The sequence below is a fragment of the Eurytemora carolleeae genome, unplaced genomic scaffold (assembly GCF_000591075.1).
Source record: "Eurytemora carolleeae unplaced genomic scaffold, Eaff_2.0 scaffold449, whole genome shotgun sequence".
Classification (NCBI taxonomy): domain Eukaryota; kingdom Metazoa; phylum Arthropoda; class Copepoda; order Calanoida; family Temoridae; genus Eurytemora; species Eurytemora carolleeae.
In genome coordinates, this window is record NW_019396447.1 from 182156 (window position 1) to 204610 (window position 22455).

The 22455-nt window shown below is 31.4% G+C and overlaps 1 protein-coding gene across 2 annotated transcripts; it reads left to right on the forward strand.

The window, feature by feature from the left end:
- The first annotated feature begins 198 nt into the window (after window positions 1-198).
- LOC111703484 (pinin) lies at window positions 199-21106 on the forward strand. Of its 2 annotated transcripts, none has more exons than XM_023475432.1 (4): window positions 199-273; window positions 15627-15746; window positions 16783-16930; window positions 20282-21106. In XM_023475432.1, exons 2-4 carry the CDS (start codon window positions 15628-15630, stop codon window positions 20729-20731), a joined length of 717 nt encoding a protein of 238 aa, XP_023331200.1. In that variant the 5' UTR covers window positions 199-273; window position 15627; the 3' UTR covers window positions 20732-21106. The 2 variants fall into 2 exon arrangements, with proteins under 2 accessions (XP_023331200.1, XP_023331201.1); XM_023475433.1 differs by having other exon boundaries at window positions 273-361.
- The last annotated feature ends 1349 nt before the right edge of the window (window positions 21107-22455 follow it).

The following is a 22455-nucleotide window of genomic DNA, read 5'->3' on the forward strand; positions in this document are numbered from 1 at the left end:
GTTGTATCCTTGTATACAGATTGTATCCTTGTATACAGATTGTATCCTTGTATACAGATTGTATCCTTGTATACAGATTGTATCCTTGTATACAGGTTGTATCATTGCATACAGGTTGTATCTTGTACACAGGTTGTATTCCTGTATCCAGGTTGTATATATCTATGGATCGAATGGAGTAGGATGAGATGAGAAGGACTGAATTCTCCACTAGTTAGTAGTTAGTGTTGATTCAACTGTCCGTGAGTCCGGAACCGACTCAGTTACTCCCAGGTTGGTTTCCACCCAGCTCTATCTCCTACCCTGAGCAGGGTAACGGTGTTTCTAAACCTTCAAGTGAAACTGAAAACCCAATCTAAGGGTAAAGTGCTTCTTATCTAATCTATATGTTAGTTTTAAAGAATAAGTTTATTCTCCAAAAATTAGAAATCTCAGAAATGTATCTCATAAAATCTGAACTCTCTGAACACTGTACAACGTACAATATATTAAGTACAATACATTGTGCATATTAAAAGGAAATTTAACTGTACCAAGTGACGTAAAACTTTATTGGTTTTCTGTTTTGTTATTTTTGTATTTCTTAAGATGACAGATTCAGATTGAAACCTTGGAGAAATCTGTGCAATTAGATTTACGGAGTAATTGGTCTGAAATAACTGTCTTACGTATTATTAATTTAAGTATCATGTACAATACACGTCCAGTATAACGTATTGTACGAACACGAATTATGTTTATTGTAACGTGCACAGCTGGCAATTTATAGTGTAATATTTAGTGTATTGTAGTATACAGTGTACAACAGCGCAAAGTATTCTGTAATAGATACAGTTTGTAGTTTATAAAATAATATATTATTAAGTAGATTACATAAATTTAAATTGTACAAATACAAAATTTCTAAAGAATGAAAGTTTCTTGGAGTAATATTTTGAATTTACAAAAATAATTTCTTGAAAGAGAAATCCATAAAATTGCACGGAAAAAAAGAGGTTCTGCAAAATGTATAAACCGATTGGTTCAGCCGTTTCGAAGTTTATTGAGAACAAACAAATAAATAAATAGATAGATAGATATACACTTTACGGTATACCCATTTTTTAAATTTATAAAGAGTTTATGCTATAGGCTGAGTTTGATTAATTTAAACCTGAAGCCGAAGAAAGTAAGAATGATGATAAATGAAACGATTTGACCAAGATTGGGTTTATCTTCCCCCGGGCAGTGTTTTAGAATAGTTGTATAGGCCGGGGCCAGGATGGGTGGATTGCATTTTTACTGTTTACCACAGGGTTTCCAAATTAACATGAAGTTGGCAAAGAAAATGAAAAAAATGTTAATAAAGTAGGAAAGATAAGATTTCCAAAATGTGGTCTAATTTTTGCCATATAAATGCTTAAGAATATGGAAAGATAAAATATTTAAACGGCCGAAATTTTGAAGACAACGTTTTGAAAATCCCAGGATCGAAAAGTCTAATAAGTTTAATGTCCATAAATTTTGTTTAAATAGAAGATGATTTGAAAGTTTTCAATAAAGGAACTTATTATTGCCGCAAACTAAAATTTTCTCATCCTTATATCTATGCAACCTAATGCCGTATTGGATTTTACAAATTTTGTTTTCTAAAATTAAATTTATTTTGTAAACGTCCACTATATAAATTATAAACGTTTGATGTTTAATGAAAAGAAATTATTTTCCAACACTTGTCTCCAACTGCAGGTTTGTTTAACCTTGGTCAACTTAACAGGCCTAGTCTTCATAGAGATAAAGAACTCATTTTTTATTCAAACATTGCACTTTTGCCAATTTTTAGAGATAAATCTTTTTTTTCAAATCGTCGACTAGGAGACATAATAAATTTTGACAAAGGTTTCTAATAATATACTTTTTTATGTCTAAAAGGCGAACACGAATAGAGCTTTAATTGTTTTTTTTTATATCTGGGGGAGGATTCTTGATCAAATACAGGGTTGCTCAAAAAAGATGAGTCTTTTATGACGACTAAAACTCATTAAATATTCCGATCCTAAGGTTAAATGTGGTAGTTAACCTTACATATAGACTTTATATGATCTATGAAATTATTTTGCAAAAAAAGGAAAACTGTAAGCAAAAGTCTGTATTTACTCTCCACATCCGTTGTTTAAGTCTCATCCTTTGTGGGTAACCCTGTACTTAATCTTTTTTGCAATTAATTAATCACTTCTGACATGTATCTTTCTGCAGTTATATTATGTGTAACTGTAAATAAATGTCTCGTTTCATATTATATAATTCGCCGGATATCCCAATTGACTTGCGAAATTTTTGCAGCTTGTAAATTTTTAGCTCGTAATATCTCATTTAGTCAGCTTCAATAGAATTAGTTTAAAGGTCTGGCTATGTAAGGTAGTTGAACTGAGTATGCAGTGTTGTGGACAAATTCTTAAGGATCCATTTGAGACATATAAAACTTTTTAAAGATCTGTAATTCCTGAATTTGAGCGCAAAGTCGACGTTCAAAATCGTACTTTTGGGTGGATACGTTCTAGAATTTTTTTTTTAATTATTAAATAACGACGACAAAAAAAAGTAAACAAAATTCTTCAGTAAACTAATTAGTTGTTTAGGAACAGGTTGAGAAATTAAAAATTAATCTTATCATAAAAAATAAGTAACCTTGTTCAATTATTAGTTTCTATTTTCTCATTATTCTAGTTTCTGATTATTAACAAAGATTTTCTGGAATTATTATTGAAAAGACAACATTTGCAGAATTTGTAGAAATCTGCGAATAAATTCATAGAAAATAAGAAATTCAATATAATGATGAAAACAAATTGATTCTAGCATTGATTTATTGAAGAATTTCTTTTAAGAAATATGTTCCTAACCATTGAATTACTTAACTGTAAAATGTTTACTTTATTTTTCGTCGTCGTTATTTAATAATTTAAAAACGTACCCACCCAACTTCATGATTTTGAACGTCGACTATGCACTCAAACTCAGTAATTAAACATCGCGGAGTTTAATATGTCTCTAATAAATTCTAAAGAATTTGTCCACAACACTGCATACTCAGTTTAACTACCTTACATAGCTGGTCTGTCCCTTCAATGGTTCTACAGCCGATAGAATTTATCATGTCTAAATATAGTTGTAAATTAAAGCATACTAGAGTAGTTTTATTGTTAAGAACTAGATAAAAGGTTATCATATAAATTAGTAATCTCTGTTTGTTTGTTTTGTTTGTATGTCCGAACATAACTTTTGAACCCCTGAACCGATTTGCCTCAACCAAGGATATGTTCTTAGCTTGGTTTAAGATTCTCAATATAGTGGGTTGACTTTACAGGGAAAAATAGCTAAAATCATGATTTATGACCAAGTGCGGGTGAACGGCGGAAATAACTATGAGTACCCAGGGCAACACTGGTTCTGAAGCTAGTGCACTTTTAAAAGATAAATTTTTTTCTACTCACGCTGATTTTCAATTCCTATATCTTTGCAACCCATTAAATTGTTGGAGACCTATAATATTTTAAACTGAAAATTCTGTCCGATCAAATTTGAAAAATCAAAGATTTATACCATCTAACAAAAATAGGAATTATAAAGTTTGAGTTTGTAACACTCAGTACCTATAAAGTATACAGTAAAGTAGTTTTAAATTTATTGGCATAGTGGTAAAATGGTCAAATAAATCTGTAGTTGTAAAGTAAATTTAGAGTTGTTAAATTGAGTTTAGTAGATTTAGAGTATAGTCTTGTGTACAGTATAGAAGCTGTAAAGTAAAGTATAGAAATGTAAGATTAAGTTTAGTAGATGTTTAATAAAGTAGTAGTTGTAAAGGACAGTATAGAAGCTGTAAAGTACAGTATAGAAGCTGTAAAGTACAGTATAGAAGCTGTAAAGTACAGTAAAGGACAGTATAGAAGCTGTAAAGGACAGTATAGAAGCTGTAAAGTACAATATAGAAGCTGTAAAGTACAGTATAGAAGCTGTAAAGTACAGTATAGAAGCTGTAAAGTAAAGTGTAGACATGTAAAATTGAGTTCAGAGCCGGAAATTTAAGAATGTACCGTGGATCGAAACTCCCTGGTTTACTTTTTGGGTCATTTACATTTGTATAGATTTTATAATAAGAAATCGGAAAGCAAAATGAGAATATGTAAAGAAACCAAATGAAATAATATTTCTGAACCAAAATATTGGTGTGAACTAAAATTCATAACCCCAGTCCCGAAACCGGGTTTCCGATACTGGGTTTCCGAAACCGGGTTTTCGATCCTGAGTTTCATTACGATACTCTGTCTGAAGTTTGGTGTTGTAGAACTGTGTAAAGTACTTTAATTAAATGATTTTGCCCTATCATGAATTTCGTCAGCAGTGACTACTCCACAAGTTTGGATCAGTGATTAAAGATCCTTTGTTTCTCATCCTAGGCTCGTCTCACCATAAAACATTTATTTTATATTTGTAAAATATTTAACAATTATTTCATTTTGTTTTGGTTCGTGATTAGCCTGTGAACCTGGAGAGGTTCAAATGAAAGAAACTATTTTTCATCTTATCTCCCTCTGTTGCTTTTTTATCATCTACGATTTAATCGGATAGCGGTGTTATACTTCTCCATATACCGTTGTATTTCTTCTCTTTGTTAAATCAATCAAGCCCCCCCCCCCCTCCAAAAGGCAAATGGGTAGCAGCAAGATATATGAAACTATGGTTTTTATCGTAATAATGAAATGGCAAAAAAATAAGTGGCCATTACCCTTTCTCCCTCCCCTCTTAGAGAAGACAAAATTAACCCTGCAAAAATACTTGAAATTATAATCTTTCTTAATCTAATTTCGCTGAGCATGCGAAATACGAGAATTGACACCCTCTGATTGTATAGTAATCATATTCTAGGAATTGTAAATGAACCTTTGTATATTTTATATATTGAAGTTTGCATTTCTAAATAATTTGTTTGTCAGGTTCCATTCCTAGTAATCCTTCCAAGGGGGTTTAATTGATTCCCAGGCAGTATAAATCGATTTTTGGTTTGATTCTAGATACTATAAATGTTGAATCCATAAAAGGTAAACATTTGTACGCCATTACGGGGAGAGGTTGCGAATCATAAGAATCCTGAAACAACCAAGTTTAAAAGTTAAAAATTGGTGTCAAGGGTTCCATGATAATAAAGAAATTGAGTTTTTGCCACAAACTCTGATTTTCTAATCCCTAAATCTTTGCATTCCAATGTTGTAGACCTTAAATATTATAAACTACAAATTCTTTTGTTTAAAATGATTTTTTGTATAATATAGAGATTAAAAAATCAGAGTAAAAACCTTCACAAATCACAAATATAGAGAAAAATAAACCCTGGTATTTATTTAGTTGAACTTTAATTTATAAGTTAAAAACTTCATCCTCTAAGTTGTTCGCTGAAGTGAAATTTTTTTTTTGATTTACTACTTCATCTATAAATAGCTCAAATAAATCCATTCACAAGATAAAATAGATTTTTAAACAGAGAAATGTTTCCGTGATTTCCAGTGACCCCTCCACAAAAAAAGGCTGACTCACAACGGTACCCGTTACACCTTATCAAAGCAGCAACATGTGAGGAAGATATCCTTAAATGTATTGATGTCAGTATAATAAACCCGTAATCCGTTCTTATGGAGAAACCATATCTTCTATATAATAAAACAAGACATTCGTACATGTGATCCCTGAAGCTGGCCAAACGGCTGGACCGAATGGACTGAATTTTTTTGTGGACACTCATGGGTAGCCTGGGGGTGAATTTTTTTTTATTTCCATGGGCAACGCCTGGCACTTCAGCTAGTTGAAAAAAATTAGTTTTCAGATAAAAAACCAGGTTTAAAGCTAGAGCACTGTTGTGATTTGAACATGGCACACAGTAAATGGAAGGTCACTTGAAATTACTCCTTCTGTCCCTTTTAACAAGCATAGGATTTATATCGATTATTAAAACATTAAATGGAGTTTTTGTTTTGTTTTATGATTTTATTATTTTCGTGGTGAAAATACTTGTTTTTGTAAAATAGAAAAACAATGGGAAGATGATTGAAGCTTATGGTTGAACGGTTTGGTTTGGTTTATTCTAATATTGGTATGGTTTGGTTTAGTTGATGTTGATTGTGGTTTGGTTTGGATTTTTCTGGCTTGATTTTTCACTGGTTAATCAACAAACAAGAGGAATTATCCCAGCGAAGCGGCAAGAAAAAGTGAACTGGGTTTTTATGATTCCCAATAAAAAATCTTGTTTTAAAACAAGAAAATAAATTTCTTAACTATGTTGAATTTCAAGGTTCTTCTATTGCCACTATACCATGATAAAGTAGAATTCAAGTTTAATCTTAATTCTCATGTTGTCTCAGAGAGTTCCAAAAAAAAGACGATATTATGGAGATTTAACGAGGAAACTTATTGCTCGCCCCAAAATCCTTATAACTTTGAAACCTGTGTTGTGGTCCCCAACACAGGTTTGATATGTCTATATATAAGTTTTGTAATTTAGACCAAAGCAAAATATTAAAAGCTCACACATTTAGAAATTGAAAGGTTATGGCGATAATCAGTTCTGTTCAAACGGAAAATATACGTACAAATATCTATATGTATAAAGTAGTAATCTCTGTTTGTCTGTCTGTTTGTTTGTATGTCCGATCATAACTCACGAACCCCTGGACCTATTTGCCTCAAATTAAGAGCGGGGAACTCGGTAGAACCACGGGAATGTTCTTTGTCGACTGGTTCAAACATTCTAAGTTGATTGGGATTTTTGGAAGAATACTAGTTTCCTGGCAAAGCTGGGTTCAATAAATTCATGATATTTACTTGTAAAAAACGTAAGAACAAATGCCGCGCAAGAATTTGTCAACAAATTCTCTTGTTTTGGGATACTCTGTACCATGGTTTCTGCAAGTACTAACTTGAATTATAATGATAGCTAATATTCCCAGGATTTTATTTAAAATTGAAAACAATAAAATATTTCTTTGTGTAATATCTAGATTCTGTATAATCATAATTATTCACTGAAAGCCTGAGTAATTTATATTTTAGTTTAACGTATTTATTCATTTTTACGAGATACGTTAAAAAATACTTTTATTTGCCGAAATAATAAAAATATAAGAATTGGATTTAAGAATTTGTAATTTAATTCTTGAATTTCAAAAACGGCTTTGCTCATGCTTAAATAAATCAATTTTATAAATCCAAATCTAAATCCAAATCTAAATCCAAATCTTAATCCAAATCGAAATCCAAATCGAAATCCAAATCTAAATCCAAATCTCAATACAAATCTAAATCCAAATCTTAATCCAAATCTTAATCCAAATCCAAATCCAAATCCAAATCTTTATTCAAATCTAAATCCAAATCTTAATCCAAATCTAAATCCAAATCTAAATCCAAATCTTAATTCAAATCTAAATACAAATCTAAATCCAAATCTTAATCAAAATCTAAATCCAAATCTTAATTCAAATCTAAATCAAAATCTTAATCAAAATCTAAATCAAAATCTTAATTCAAATCTAAATCAAAATCTTAATTCAAATCTAAATCAAAATCTTAATAAAAGACTTCTTAGATTTGTACTGTTTCTTATCTATACGATATTTCTAAATAAAATTTTGTAAAAAAAAAAATTTTCAACAGACAACAACGATATGAAATAAAAAACAAAAAATGTGGAAAACAAAATAGCAAGAGTTTTTGCTTAAGCCTTAGCCTATGAATTTTGTTCAGAGTGCACAACACGTCCTTTTACAGAATTAAAAAGTAAAATTTATATTTGAACAAAACGGAAGTGTTTTGTTCTAATTAAGTTAATCTGTAAAACATACATTATTAATCTATATATATATATATATATACTGTCTGTCTTATTCGTCCGTTTGTATCCAATAAACGTCAAAACGGCTGAACCGGTCGGGCTCAAATTTCGTTAATGGATGCTCAAAATTACAAAATTTGTGTCCAAAAGTTTTTGATTTTTATAAAATTTTGAAAATGCGCCAAAAAATAAATTAAATCCGCGAACTTTATTTGTTATTGTTTTATATTGTACAAATAGAAGATGGTCACAAATAGAGCCACAATTAAAAGTTGAAAAAGAAGATGGGCGCGATGCGCCCTAAAATCTATACTGTTGATAGTACAGGAAGAAATTATAAAAATATAAATATGTTTCTCAGTTTAACCTTGACCATGGATTCACATCAAGGGCCAGTGATTTCTAGTGCATCGATTGAAAATACCTTAATTAGTATACACTATATACATATACAAAGTATCGGGTTTCATATTATTGAACAATTTCATTTGAACAAGTTTAGAAAGTCAGGACATTATGAGGATCAAAAATCTGAACACTTTATAGATTTCATCTGTCAATATAGGTAGATTGATGCTGTATACGGTTAGATACAGACATTATTATTTAGCTCCTTCGAGGCTGTATAATGTTAGATACAGGCATTATTATTTAGCTCCTTCGAGGCTGTATACGGTTAGATACAGACATTATTATTTAGCTCCTTGGAGGCTGTATACGGTTAGATACAGACATTATTATTTAGCTCTTTCGAGGCTGTATGTTAGATACAGGCATTATTATTTAGCTCCTTCGAGGCTGTTTACGGTTAGATACAGACATCATTATTTAGCTCCTTCGAGGCTGTATACGGTTAGATACAGACATCATTATTTAGCTCCTTCGAGGCTGTATAATGTTAGATACAGGCATTATTATTTAGCTCCTTCCAGGCTGTATTCGGTTAGATACAGACATCATTATTTAGCTCCTTCGAGGCTGTATAATGTTAGATACAGGCATTATTATTTAGCTCCTTGGAGGCTGTATAAGGTTAGATACAGACATTATTATTTAGCTCCTTGGAGGCTGTATACGGTTAGATACAGACATCATTATTTAGCTCCTTGGATTGTTAAATTTTGAGCCTCTTAAAGGTAAAAAGCCAAGATTTTTTTAGGAACAAAAAGTGCCAGCAGAATGCACCATAATTTTACATAGATAAACCGGAGTTTTAGTACAAGTTGGCCTTTTTTCTAAAATTGTTGAATTGAACAATCGCTATGTTGCGTTATTGGGTTTCGTAACGGTAGCCTATTTTAAGTTTCAGGCTCTGGGTGTATAAGTTTAGTGCATGGATGCTGGTTCAAGTTGCATGATTTAACAATTGCCAATTGTCAATATTAACAATTGAGTTTAAATAAATTTGGGTTTAACAGTTTTAACTATCAGTGGCCTAATTTGATTTGCGACTAGGATTATACATCAATTGCATCATGCATCATGAATATACGCATTATGTACAGTGAGGCCCATCAAACTTTATAATAGAAAGACCACTGGACTTAAAACTATCTACAGTTTATCCAGTCTGCATAGGAATATTCTAAACTCTTATTCAAAATTCGCCAATATAGCGAGTAAGACCTTGCATACTTAAAAATTTAAATTGCTTGACAAAAAAGTGTGAAATAGCATTTACAAAAAATTTATATTTAATGTTAGAAAATGGGTTCTATAGTTAAGACTTACTATACTTTTGACCAAGACCTCAAATTTACAGTCGCTTTTAAACTCAAATTATGATTTTAATAGTCATGATCATTAACCCCTGAATTTGTGCTTTGTATGTAGTGTTCATGAACCCAATTTACTTAATAAATTGATTTTAAAACTACTGTTACAATTTTCTTTATAACAACATCAAATACGCATGCAACTGCTTAAAGTTTTTGCCACAAACTCAAATTTTCTAACCCCTATATCACATTATGATGGTGTATACCTTTGATATTTCAAACTTCGACTATTTTATCTAACAGAATTCATAGTTTGAAATATCAAAGGTCTGCGACATAGTGTTGCGAAGGATAAAGGTGTTCGAAAATCAGAGTTTGTGGCAAACACTCAGTTCCTTTATACTTCCTATTATTTAGTTTTATATCAGGCACTGCATCATGTATTTTGTACAATATTCTGACATCACGAAATGGTGTACATTGTTTGATAAGTTAGCGCATTTGTATATTTTAAAAATTTTCAAGTTTACAGTGTACGCTTGACAGAAGAAAAAGCTGGAAATCTGACACCTTCAAAATAATTAAAGTTTTAACAACCCACACATAGCGTTTTCTTTGGCATTGATGGACGTTTATAGTAATTTTTCCCAGGGAGAGTCTTAATTTTTTTTTACATGGGGATCCTCATCACTCGTTGGAGTCTAAAAACACTCTGGAAACAATAGATTTCACTGATTCAGGGGGGCTGAGTCCCAATAGCCCCCCCCTGCTGGCATTTCTCAGTTTATTCATCCCTAAACTTATCTTCTCAAGGTTCCTAACAGAACAGTTTCACTCCAGATACATAATGCATATGTTCCAGGAACTTGGAGAAGGTTCTCTATTCTCCGCTATACCGTGGAGAAACCGACAAAACTTAATCCTTAAATCTCGAAATAATTCGGAATTCATTTTATTTCTCTGAAGTTTATCACGAATTTTGAAAGGGCTCGAAATTTTCAACATTGTTCTAAGCTGGGAACTTTTGAATGGTGGATATCGGGATTACTGCTTGATCTCCTCTTTTTCTTAATCTCCAGGTTAAATAATTCTTGTTCTTCTCTTGTTATCTTCCAGATTAATTAACCGATCGGGATGAAGGATATCCAATTCTAAAGTTTTCAGCTTTGAAGGATGTAATGTACAACCATTAACCAATTTCAAGAAAGGATATATATAAATATATACATGGTGAGTCAAAAAAAAGTTTGATTTGCGGCGCCTGGTGCAAAAGTGTAACTTTTTTTATGCAACTCTTCTGTATGGTGTTTCAAAATCAAAAGTTCAGAAAAACACAAATGTGTAAATAAATTGTTTCTATCGAAATCTAAAATTTTAAAAAGATTGAATCACAGAATCTTTGAAAATTTGCAAAATTGTAATTAGAAAATTCGCAATTTTCAGTTCTGGAATCACTTTTACGGAAAAATTGTTTTTCAATAATTCTTAAGGTTTCAACTGAACAACGTCTATTTAATACTTTAGACTATACTAAGAAGAAATGAACTAGAGAACTTAAATCACTTTTCCTTAAAAATTAGCCCAGAACTGAAAATTGCGAATTTTCTTATTACAATTTTGCCAATTTTCTGTGATTCAATTTTTAAAAATTTTAGATTTAGAGAGAAATAATATGAATGCACATTTTTGCTTTTCTGAACTTTTGATTTTGAGAGAAAAAAAATACGAGGAATTTTTTAAGGTCATTGAAGTACCAAAAAAAATTACAAATTTTCAAAAAATATTGAAAAAAGACCATACAGGAGAGTTGCACAGAAAAAGGTACAATTTTGCACCAGGCGCCGCAAATCACACTTTTTTTGACTCACCCTGTATATATATATAAATATTTTCACTATCGAAACTAAACTATAGGTTTTAAGATTCAATTAGAATTAGGCTGATCTCTGTTCCTTTTGAGTATCTTTTGTATATCCATTTTTGTTAATCGATGTTTGTCTGTTTGTATGTCTGATCATAACTCTTGAAACCCTTGACCAATTTGACTCAAATTTTGATCGGTGAACTTGGTAGAAACACGGGAATGTTCTTAATTCTAGCATTTGTGTGTTAAGTGCAGAGTCGACTTTAATACTAAGTTTCATTTTAATGAAAGTATTAAAAAAAACAGTTTTATGTTGTATCGAAATTAAATGCAGGGGTCGTTTCTGAAATATGATAAAAATTACATTTTTTGCCCATTTCGTGATAAATTATAGTAGTTATCCTCCTAATGATCGATTCAAGTTCACTATTCCCTTCTATAGTTCCTCTATAGTTCATCTGTAGTTCCTCTGATAAGATATGAGAGTACTGAGATCTATTAAAGGCTAGAATTTGCGATATTCTCCACAGCAGGTTCCAGTGGTGTACAACTGGAGTACACGGCCAATAAATAGACGTCTGTATTTAGGAATTTTCTGGATTCTTTGGATACGAAATACAAAACCTTCAAAAATAGACTAAATTCATACATTTTATGTTTGATGTTAAAAGTAAGAGTATTTATTTAAGAATTGTAAAACTTTACCCCTGAATGGTTATAAGTGGATGTTAGATGGCAGCCCAAAAGCTTTCTTGGAAATGTAGCATGTCTTGCCGGGACAACTATTGGCCTGCTTAGCCTAACCTTTGAGAGTTTATGAGCAGTCTGTGTTTATCTAGTCTGTGGTTCCTCTAGTTAGTAGTTACATAATAATAAATACCATTACGTCTTCAGCAAAATGGAGGATTATAAAATCCTACTTGTCACGTTCTGCCATTCATTGTTCAATCTAGTGTCGTGATTATCGATCAAATATTGCAATCTTATAACGTGATGATAGATATCTATAATTAAAGGTTCTTTTCAACGAACACAACCATGCAGTTTTACAGGTTTTAAATTTAAAATATGTACACGTGCACCATAAAAGAGACGTTACGTAGTATTAAATATTTTAGCTTTTAAAAGTTGCTTTTAATGTCATGGCTTTCACTTTAAATATTCGCAGATTTCCTGGTTTTCTTTGTGTAATTCCAATATTTCTAGAAGTTTATAAAAACTCTTTAAGGAAAACGATTTTAATTTATCTCTACATAAAAATCCCTCTGATCTCACCCTGCCACAGATCACCTGACAATCTCCTTCCTTCCAATCAACTCCTTACCTATCCAAAAACATATCTTGATATGTGTAACCAATTATATTCAGTATCGTTAATTAACTTCGGGCCAACCACTCAAAACAACCAACCCTGGTTAGGCGGGTCCAAACTGCATAGTAAATTGTAATTGCTTATTTGTAATATCTCATGCTGTGTAGTTGAATAAATATATGATGATATATCATGAATTTACTTTCGATACCTGGGTTAAACAATTTATTTTGCATATGTAACCCTCGGGGTACTCAAGGGTTTCCTTAAAAAAATTTCAGCCAATTTGGTAAAGCCGTTTGGCCAGCTATAGCTAATATATATACATATATAGTGAGATTCTGAAATATATTAAAATGTTTTGATTTGAAGCTAATTCTATATAAATATTTAAATGTACATATATACATAAAGGTACTGTACTGGATTATTAGAATAGTAAAAGAGATACAAAAAGGTACTGTACTGGGTTATTAGAATTTATAAAAAGATAAAGGTACTGTACTAGATTATTAGAATAGTAAAAAAGACATATAAAGGGACTGTACTGGATTATTAGAATAGTAAAAAGATACATAAAGGCACTGTACTGGATTATTAGAAAAGAGAAAGATACAAAAAGGTACTGTACTGGATCAATAGAATAGAAAAAAGATATATGAATGGACTGTACTGGATTATTAGAATAGTAAAAAAATAAAGGTACTGTACTGGAATATTAGAATAGCTGAAAAGATGCATAAAGATACTGTACTGGATTATTAGAATAGTAAAAAGATAAAGGGACTGCACAGAATTCATATATATATATATATGAGCTAATAGCTTTATTATATAGATGATGATAGATAAAATGAAGGATAAAATTGTCATTATTTTCAATTTTCTAAATATAAAGAAGTATAGTTGGCCATGATGTAGAGATGTAACTTGATATATCCTGGATGATTAATCCTTGAAATAAATCCTTCCTTCCATCCTCTACTCAAAAGGAATTATTCTGCGTACGTAAAAGAGAAAGGCGGGGCGGGGTTGTAAACTTGAAAAAACAGTCCCAAATGAAACCGTGAGATGCCGCCATGGTAAATTTTTTTTAAGTAAAGTAAAGTAAAAAATTATTTATTTATGAAATATAACAAAAACATACAAAATAAAGTGTTTCAGGAGAAAATATTTAAAAACCTCTAAAAGTAGAGGTTGTGGGAATATTTCCCCCCAATTAAAAAGATATAAAAATACAAATGAAAGGAAAAGGAAAGGAAAGGATAAGGAAGGTTACATATTTATTGTTTACACTATATTTAAATTAGTGATGGATTGTTAGTATTTTTCGACGATGAACTAACAACTTTTAGAAAAAAAAATTATAGATTTATTTGTAATGTTAAAAAAAAAATAAAAAAAAGCTTTATGGAGTGTTAAAAAGATATAGGTTTTATGAAAAACGGGCATTTTTAAGAATCTTTTTAATTCGCGCTGATTTTTGACATCCTTTATGTTTGATTATATCTTTTACTCTTTTTAATCTTTTTATTCTTTTTTTTTTGTAAAATCGTCTTTGGCCTCTTCGATTCTTTTGCAAACATAGCATGTGTTAGAATTAAAACATTTGTTCTGCTGATAAAAATCTTCTATTAAATTCTGTTTTAACGAGATTGAGCGACTGCAAGAGCTAATAGTTTGATAGAATTAATATTTTTTTGAGACGGGAGAAAAACACTGACAAGTTTTATTTTTGAGATTTGAATGCAATATGTTGAACCAGCTTAGAAATAGTTAGCTTTGTCACAATTTCAACTCACGTCCGTCACAAAATGTCAAACGGTCGTGTAACTTAAATTAGCGCACATTGATCCAGGCTGCTGTAAAAAGTGGCGTCAATTTTCACAACCGGCCTTTGATTATAACTCACTTATACTTTTAATATCTCCAGACAAGTACATAAAGTAATATTTTTTAGCTTTGGTTGTTAGGAAGTAATTGGAAATTTTTGCCTAAAAACTTGCAACCTTTGGATCAATGTGGAAATGTTATTGCCTTGGTCCTGTTTAAGAATTGGTTCAATGCTTTAAATGAAAAATATTTGCACGGGTAAATCCACCAATGTCATAATAAATACGATATTTTAAATATGTCATTATTTGATGGATACAATTTAAATTTTTACACGACTTATTTAAAGGTTGAATCAAAAATGTGTGAACAAAAATGAGGGGAAAAATTAAATTAAATCTACTAATAATATACGTATTATAATAATTACATTTCGAAATTATTATTTTTAAAAATGATAAAAATAAATGATTAAAACAAAATTTCAACAGGGACAAAAAGAGATGGAAACATTTATCAGTTTTTAAAATTTCAAGTCGTCTGTGTGCATTTCTAACTGAATTTTATGTTTATGTACAGGATTCGTATGTTCTATGTACACCGTATACCATGTTTATGTACAGGATTAGTATGTTATATGTACACTATATAGCATGTTTATGTTCAGTAAGAATATGTTCTATGTACACTGTATACAATGTTTATGTACAGGATGAGTATGTTTTATGTACACTATATAGCATGTTCATGTACTGTTCTATGTACACCGTATAAGATGTTTATGTACAGGATAAGTATGTTCTATTTACACTATATACCATGTTTATGTACAGTATAAATATGTTCTATATACACTGTATACAATGTTCATATACAGGATTAGTATGTTATATGTACACTATATACCATGTTTATGTATAGTATGAATATTTTCTATGTACAGTGTACACTGTATGCAATGTTTATGTACGGGATGAGTGTGTTCTCTGTACAGTATGATTATGTTCTATGTACACCGTATACAATGTTTATGTACAGGATGAGTATGACGGGACGGGATGCTGAAGGTTTAATAATACCCCGGAAAATCTCGAATCCCTGTCTCTCCTCTCCATCAGTTAGAGATCTCAACAGAGAAATCAAATGGAATGCTAAAACGTGAGTAAAATATATCTTTTATTATTTCCCATTTAAAATATTTAATTCTTAAACTTGTTGTGTTTTTAAGAGTCCTTTGTTTTTTGTTTTTATGTGCCATTTGTTCGACTCTTTCCAATATCAAATATTTATTATAAAATTTCAGGATTCAAATCCAGTGATATTTTTACAGTTTTGAATCATCAAATAATTTTCCGTCTCAACTTTAATTTAATAACCACTTTATCTTTAGAATCTAAATCTGAACTAGAGAAGGTTCTAGAGACTAATGTTACTATAAATATATAAATATATGTTTAGTGGTGTGATTATATTGAATAAATCTGAACTGGAGAAGGTTCTAGAGACTAATGTTACTATAAATATATAAATATATGTTTAGTGGTGTGATTATATTGAATAAATCTGAACTGGAGAAGGTTCTAGAGACTAATGTTACTATAAATATATGTTTAGTGGTATGATTATATTGAATAAATCTGAACTGGAGAAGGTTCTGGAGACTAATGTTACTATAAATATATAAATATATGTTTAGTGGTGTGAATATATTGAATAAATCTGAACTGGAGAAGGTTCTGGAGACTAATGTTACTAAAAATATATAAAGATATGTTTAGTGGTGTGATTATATTGTATAAATCTGAACTGGGGAAGGTTCTGGAGACTAATGTTACTATAAATATATAAATATATGTTTAGTGGTGTGAATATATTTAATAAATCTGAACTGGAGAAGGTTCTATAGAGACTAATGTTACTATAAATATATAAATATATGTTTAGTGGTGTGAACGTATTGAATAAATCTAAACTGGAGAAGGTTCAATAGAGACTAATGTTACTATAAATATATAAATATATGTTTAGTGGTGTGAATATATTTAATAAATCTGAACTGGAGAAGGTTCTAGAGACTAATGTGACTATAAATATATCAATATATGTTTAGTGGTGTGAATATATTTAATAAATCTGAACTGGAGAAGGTTCTATAGAGACTAATGTTGCTATAAATATATAAATTTATGTTTAGTGGTGTAAACGTATTGAATAAATCTGAACTGGAGAAGGTTCTGGAGAGACAGAAGAGGTTGAGGGAGGAGAGGGAGAGGGAGGAGGAGAAGGAACCAGAAACCCCGTTCCAGAAGATGCTAGCAGAGAGAGCTAAACGATTAGAACAGGTAAATCTTAAAGTGATTATCGACGACATTTTAAAGGGATTGTCAACGATATCTTTAAGGGATTATTAACGAAATGTTAAAGGGATTGTCGACGATATCTTAAAGGGAATTTTAACGAAATGTTGAAGGGATTGTCGACGATATCTAAAAGGGATTTTAACGATATCTTAAAGGGATTGCAACGAAATTTTAAAGGGATTTTCAACAATATCTTAGAGCGATTTTCAACGATACCTCAAATAAATAATTAAAGAAAAATTAAAAGAATTATCTATAAAATAAAACAAGACATTCATTTATATCTATGTTCCCTCTGGCCGGCCAAACGGCTAGATCGAGTGGGTTGAATTTTGTTGTTGACACTCATGAGTGGCCGGGGGATGTCATATGCTTTTAAAAATGGATTTTAAGAATTAACAGAGGCTAAAAAAAAAATTTTCTTCAAAATTCAATTTTTTTTTCAAGATTTAAAATTTGTTTTTAAGGGTTTTAAAATTCTACGGGCAAGGGTTCCTATAACCAATTTTGCCAACAGAACATCCACAGCGTAGCGAGGTATGTTGTGTTGGCAAAGTTGGTCGAGATAACTCGTGGTTGAGAAACATTTTTAATTTCCCGAAAAGTAGTTTATAATTTTATAGTCTTTTGAGAAGCAAATACCCGAATATTTTCATATTTTCACAGGGCAGTGGTTATTTTACTAAATTGTCCCAAGGGACGTAAAGTAACTAAACGTCCCTCTGTTAAGGGAATTATGGGTCGGTAATGTTGGTCTAAAGGCAGTAAAACCCATAAAGCTGAGACTCAAGTTATGACTTTGAATGGTGATGCAATGAACATGAGAAACAGAATTTTTCCCTGTACACTGTTCTAAATCCATTTTACTCTACTGCACAAGTTGCTTTTCAACAAATACACATAGGATTGCAGAAATATCGTCTTCCTTTTCCAAAGTTTTATGACTCTGTCTGTAACATTTGAGAAATTTCCTATGTTTCCTTTGTTAAAATGAAAGATTTTTTCATAAAATACCATAAAGTACCAGTTTTGATCTTAAAGGACTGTTTGATGAGGATTTAAAAATATATCAGAATTAATTTCAAACCCGAGTTTTTGCGAATAATCGAAATTTACAGTTAAGAATTCAAATTCTTTTGTTGAAACCTTCTTAACTTGTGGGTTGTGAGAAGAGAGTTTTGATTTTATCTTACTTAACCTTTTTCAAGTCCAATTGGACCCCCCCCCCCGTTCCTCTCTTTTGAAGCACACACTCGACATAATAATAGCACCGTAAACAATAACATGTCTAAAAAAGGCCGGAAGAGTGGGAGGGAGATGATTTGAGCTTCCGCTTTTAGACAGATATAGAATACTGTTCAGACATTAGACAGATATAGAATACTGTTCAGACATTAGACAGGCGTCAAACTAGAGGAAATTGTAATCCATATGTTTTCAATCATTCATAACTCTTCTTATTGAAGAGCTTGAGAAGAGCAAACATGTTACGAATTTCTGATATTAACCAAATAAATTTGGCCTTAACATACTACGACCTAGGAGGTCACAAAGTCGTAGCAACATAAATTTGACATTCTCCTTCTAGTTAACATTGTAGCATGCATTCATGAATTCATATTAAGTAACTGAACACTCGACTCAAACTCTCATTTTCTGAGCCCTATATCTTTTGCATTCTGATGGTGTAAACCTTTGATCTTGTAAATTTTGACTATTTATTATAACAGAGTTCATATTTTGAAAGATCAAATGTCTCCAACGTTAGATTAAAAATATCAGTTCCTATGTTTATGATACCTGTATCCTGTGTCTTTTGGCGTAGTACACTTTAGAATTATAAAGCACTTGTTTAAGCTTAAGTTTATAAGAAGTATTTTTTGTCCTCTGATTGCATTTTTGTTTTCCATATTTGTATTCTATATCCTCTGTCTCATGTTTAAAGAATACAATAAGTATAAGCACAGGATCTAAATGAACTGACCAGATGGTTTAATTAAACCTAAACCAATTATCCTTCAAACCATGCAACAATATTTTAGTATATGCGGAAATAATATGCAGAAACATAAAACCCATGCAAGATGATAATGTAATTCTCATCCTTCCTTCATCCTTCCCTTATCCTTCTCATTCCCCTAATCACTCTCCTTTCCCCTAATCTTTCTCCTCCTCCCTCTTCTTTCTCCTTTCCCTTCGCCCTTCTCATCCCCCTAATCCCCTTTCCTTTCCCCTCATCCTTCTTATCCCTTTCCCCTCATCCTTCTCATTAACCTAATCTAGTTTCCTTTTCTCTCCCCCTTTCTCCCCCAATCCTCTTGCTTTTAATCCATCCTTTTACTTCACTCCTCTCCTATTAATCCATCCTGTAGTAATCTACTTATCTACTCCTCTTGCTTTTAATCCTTTCTTGTATTCTACAAATATTACTTTTAATCCATCCTGTAATCCTCTACTCCTCTTACTATTGGTTCATCCTTATACTCCATGTCTCAGACCTTACTTAAAATCCATTCTTGTACTCTACTCCTCGTACTTTTTATCAAGCCATGTACTCCACTCATCTGCACTCCTCTCACTTTTAATCCATCCTTGTACTCCATGTCTCATACCTCCTTAAAGTCCATTCTTGCACTCTACTCCTCTACTCCTACTCTTACTATTAATCCATCCTTTTACTCTTTTCCTCTTTCCTCTACTCCTCTACTCCTCTCAATATTTATCCAGACTTGTACTCTACTCCTCTACTTTTCCTTAATTCCTACTTTTTTTTCAGTTTCTTCTTTTTTCCTACTTCTATTTTCTTTCTCCGGATATATCATTGCACTCATTTTTCTCATCTCTTCCTTAATCCGGTAATTTACTGTCCTCCCACCCATTCATCGTTTCCTGGTTATCCGTCCTTGTAGTTCCTTAGCTCCAGGCCCACACAACTACTTAGTGCTCAAATCCATCCTACTTTAATCCTCTTGGCTATGTCATGACGTAATCTCTGTATTTTAAATCTTTTTTCAAGATCAAAGTATTTTTAAAGAATGAAGAAAATAATGATATCTTTATTACTGGGTTACCCACAAAAGATGAGACTTTAGTGATGACCTGAAATGCTAATTTAGTTAAAACTATCTGAAGGTTTAATTTGGTTTTTTGTATTTATAATAATCTTTAATAATTATAAACTGAATTGTAAAATAGTCATTGAAAACCAAGATGCATTATACGAAAGCTAAGACTAAATAAATTCCCTACAGTCGTCTTTGAAGTCTAATCCTTTGTGGGTAACCCTGTATGATGAACAATTGTACAACACAAAATAACAATATCTTATTTCAGTTGAATGCAGATAAAATTGAGTGTGAAGAGAAAATCGAAGAAGAAGAAAAAATCAACATTTTTCTCAAGAATAATACAAACATTAATCATCCAACATCTTCCAAACAAAAGTTGACAACAAATCCACGAAAACGATGGGATCCAGTACATAGTGTACACGAGGCACATGTTCTTCCAGAAACTAAGACTGAGATTAGAAAAAGTTCCACACTTGGTCAAAAAAGCAGGAGTAATTGGGAGCTGAGTAAAAACTCTGTAAGCAGTAAGAGCAGCTGGGATAACAACAGTACCGGGAGCAGTAGTAAGAGCAGCTGGGACGGAAATAGCAGTAAGAGCAGCTGGGATGGAAACAGCTCAGGAAGCAGCAGCAAAAGCAGCAGTCCGGAACCTGAATCTGAATTTTTAAAAGTATTTGCACAGCTGAGAGGTTCTAGCAAAGCTGTTGCCTAGCTAGAATTGTTATGAACTGCATGTCGGAAAAATGTTGTCTACTTCATGTATCGAGAAATGTTGTCTACTTCATGTATCGAGAAATGTTGTCTACTTCATGTATCGAGAAATGTTGTCTACTTCATGAATCGAGAAATGTTGTCTACTTCATGTATCGAGAAATGTTGTGTACTTCATGCATCGAGAAATGTTGTGTACTTCATGCATCGATAAATATTGTGTACTGCATTTTACTGATTATTAATAACTTGAACTACTTTAAATTACATATTACATAAAAAATGTATAGAATTTAAAAATTGTAATCCAAATTTTTGTTACTAATGGTGTCATGTTTTACAGTGTACCACATTAAATTCGATCTCGAGAGCCTTACTCTGTTTATATCTGAAAATTTAACTTTTCTGAAAATCAATTTGAACCGAATGGCCTAGACATCTAAAATTATTTAATTCTCTTTTAATAAGTATTTAAATGTTCTAAATAGAAAATGAGGGTTAAAAGTTATTACTAGTGATGGAACATAGCTTAGTGCATTTTCCAAAAAATTTTTAACTTTTTGGACTTTTAAAAGGATCCAGAAAAATCTGAGAATTTTCACAAACTTCAAAATTGTTTATATGACGACCTGAAGCAGTTAGATTATCATATTTTATATTTTCAGTTCCATTTTCTTATTTTCAAATAATTCATAAATTGCTAATAAATGTCTGAAAGAAATTACCGAAATTTGATGAAATATGACTGATAAAACCTTAACCTACAGAATTCAACAAATTAATGGTTCAAACATTTTGTCTGTAGATCGTCATATTCTATTAGTATTAGGTCGTCAATAAAGTCTCTTCCTTTGTGGGTAAAAATAAAAGATAAAAGAGAAGACGAGGTAGAGAAGAGTGGAATAGAAGAATAAGAAGGTTCATGATAAAAGAAGGTGAAGTGGAAGTATAATTATGTCGTATAGAAAGATAGAGTAGAGTAAGTGGAATATAGATGAAGAGAGCAATTAAACGATTTTTAAACGTTCCTCTTTTTTGTTCGTTTGAAAAAAAAACCCAACAGTTTTCCCATTTCTCTGAACGTTCCAATTCGTTCGTCCATCGTTAGTTTTATTTTCTTAACAGGTGGAAGTAAGGTAAGGTGGCAAGAACGCTAAGATAGCAATATCAAAGTTTCAAAGGAAAAAGAAGAGGTGGTAACTGGTAACTGGTAGGGACGGGAAGAAAAAATACGAATGATGCAGATTAAAAAGAGAAGAAAGTGTGGAAGGTAATTGAAGAGAAGAATAAGCAATTTTCTGTTTAAAAAGAGAAGACATAAAGTGGAAGGGGATTTATAAGAGAAGAATAAGAAAGTTGCTGACTAAAAAGAGAAGACAAAGTTTATAAGAGAATAATAAGAAAGTTCCTGATTAAAAAGAGAAGACATAAAGTGGAAGGGGATTTATAAGAGAAGAATAAGAAAGTTGAAGATTAAAAAGAGAAGATATTAAGTGGAAGGGGATTTATAAGAGAAGAATAAGAAAGTTGCTGATTAAAAAGAGTAGATAATGTGGAAGGAGGATTAAGAGAAGAATAAGAAAGTTGTTGATTAAAAAGAGTAGATAATGTGGAAGGAGGATTAAGAGAAGAATAAGAAAGTTGCTGATTAAAAAGAGTAGATAAAGTAGAAGGAGGATTAAGAGAAGAATAAGAAAGTTGCTGATTAAAAAGAGTAGATAATGT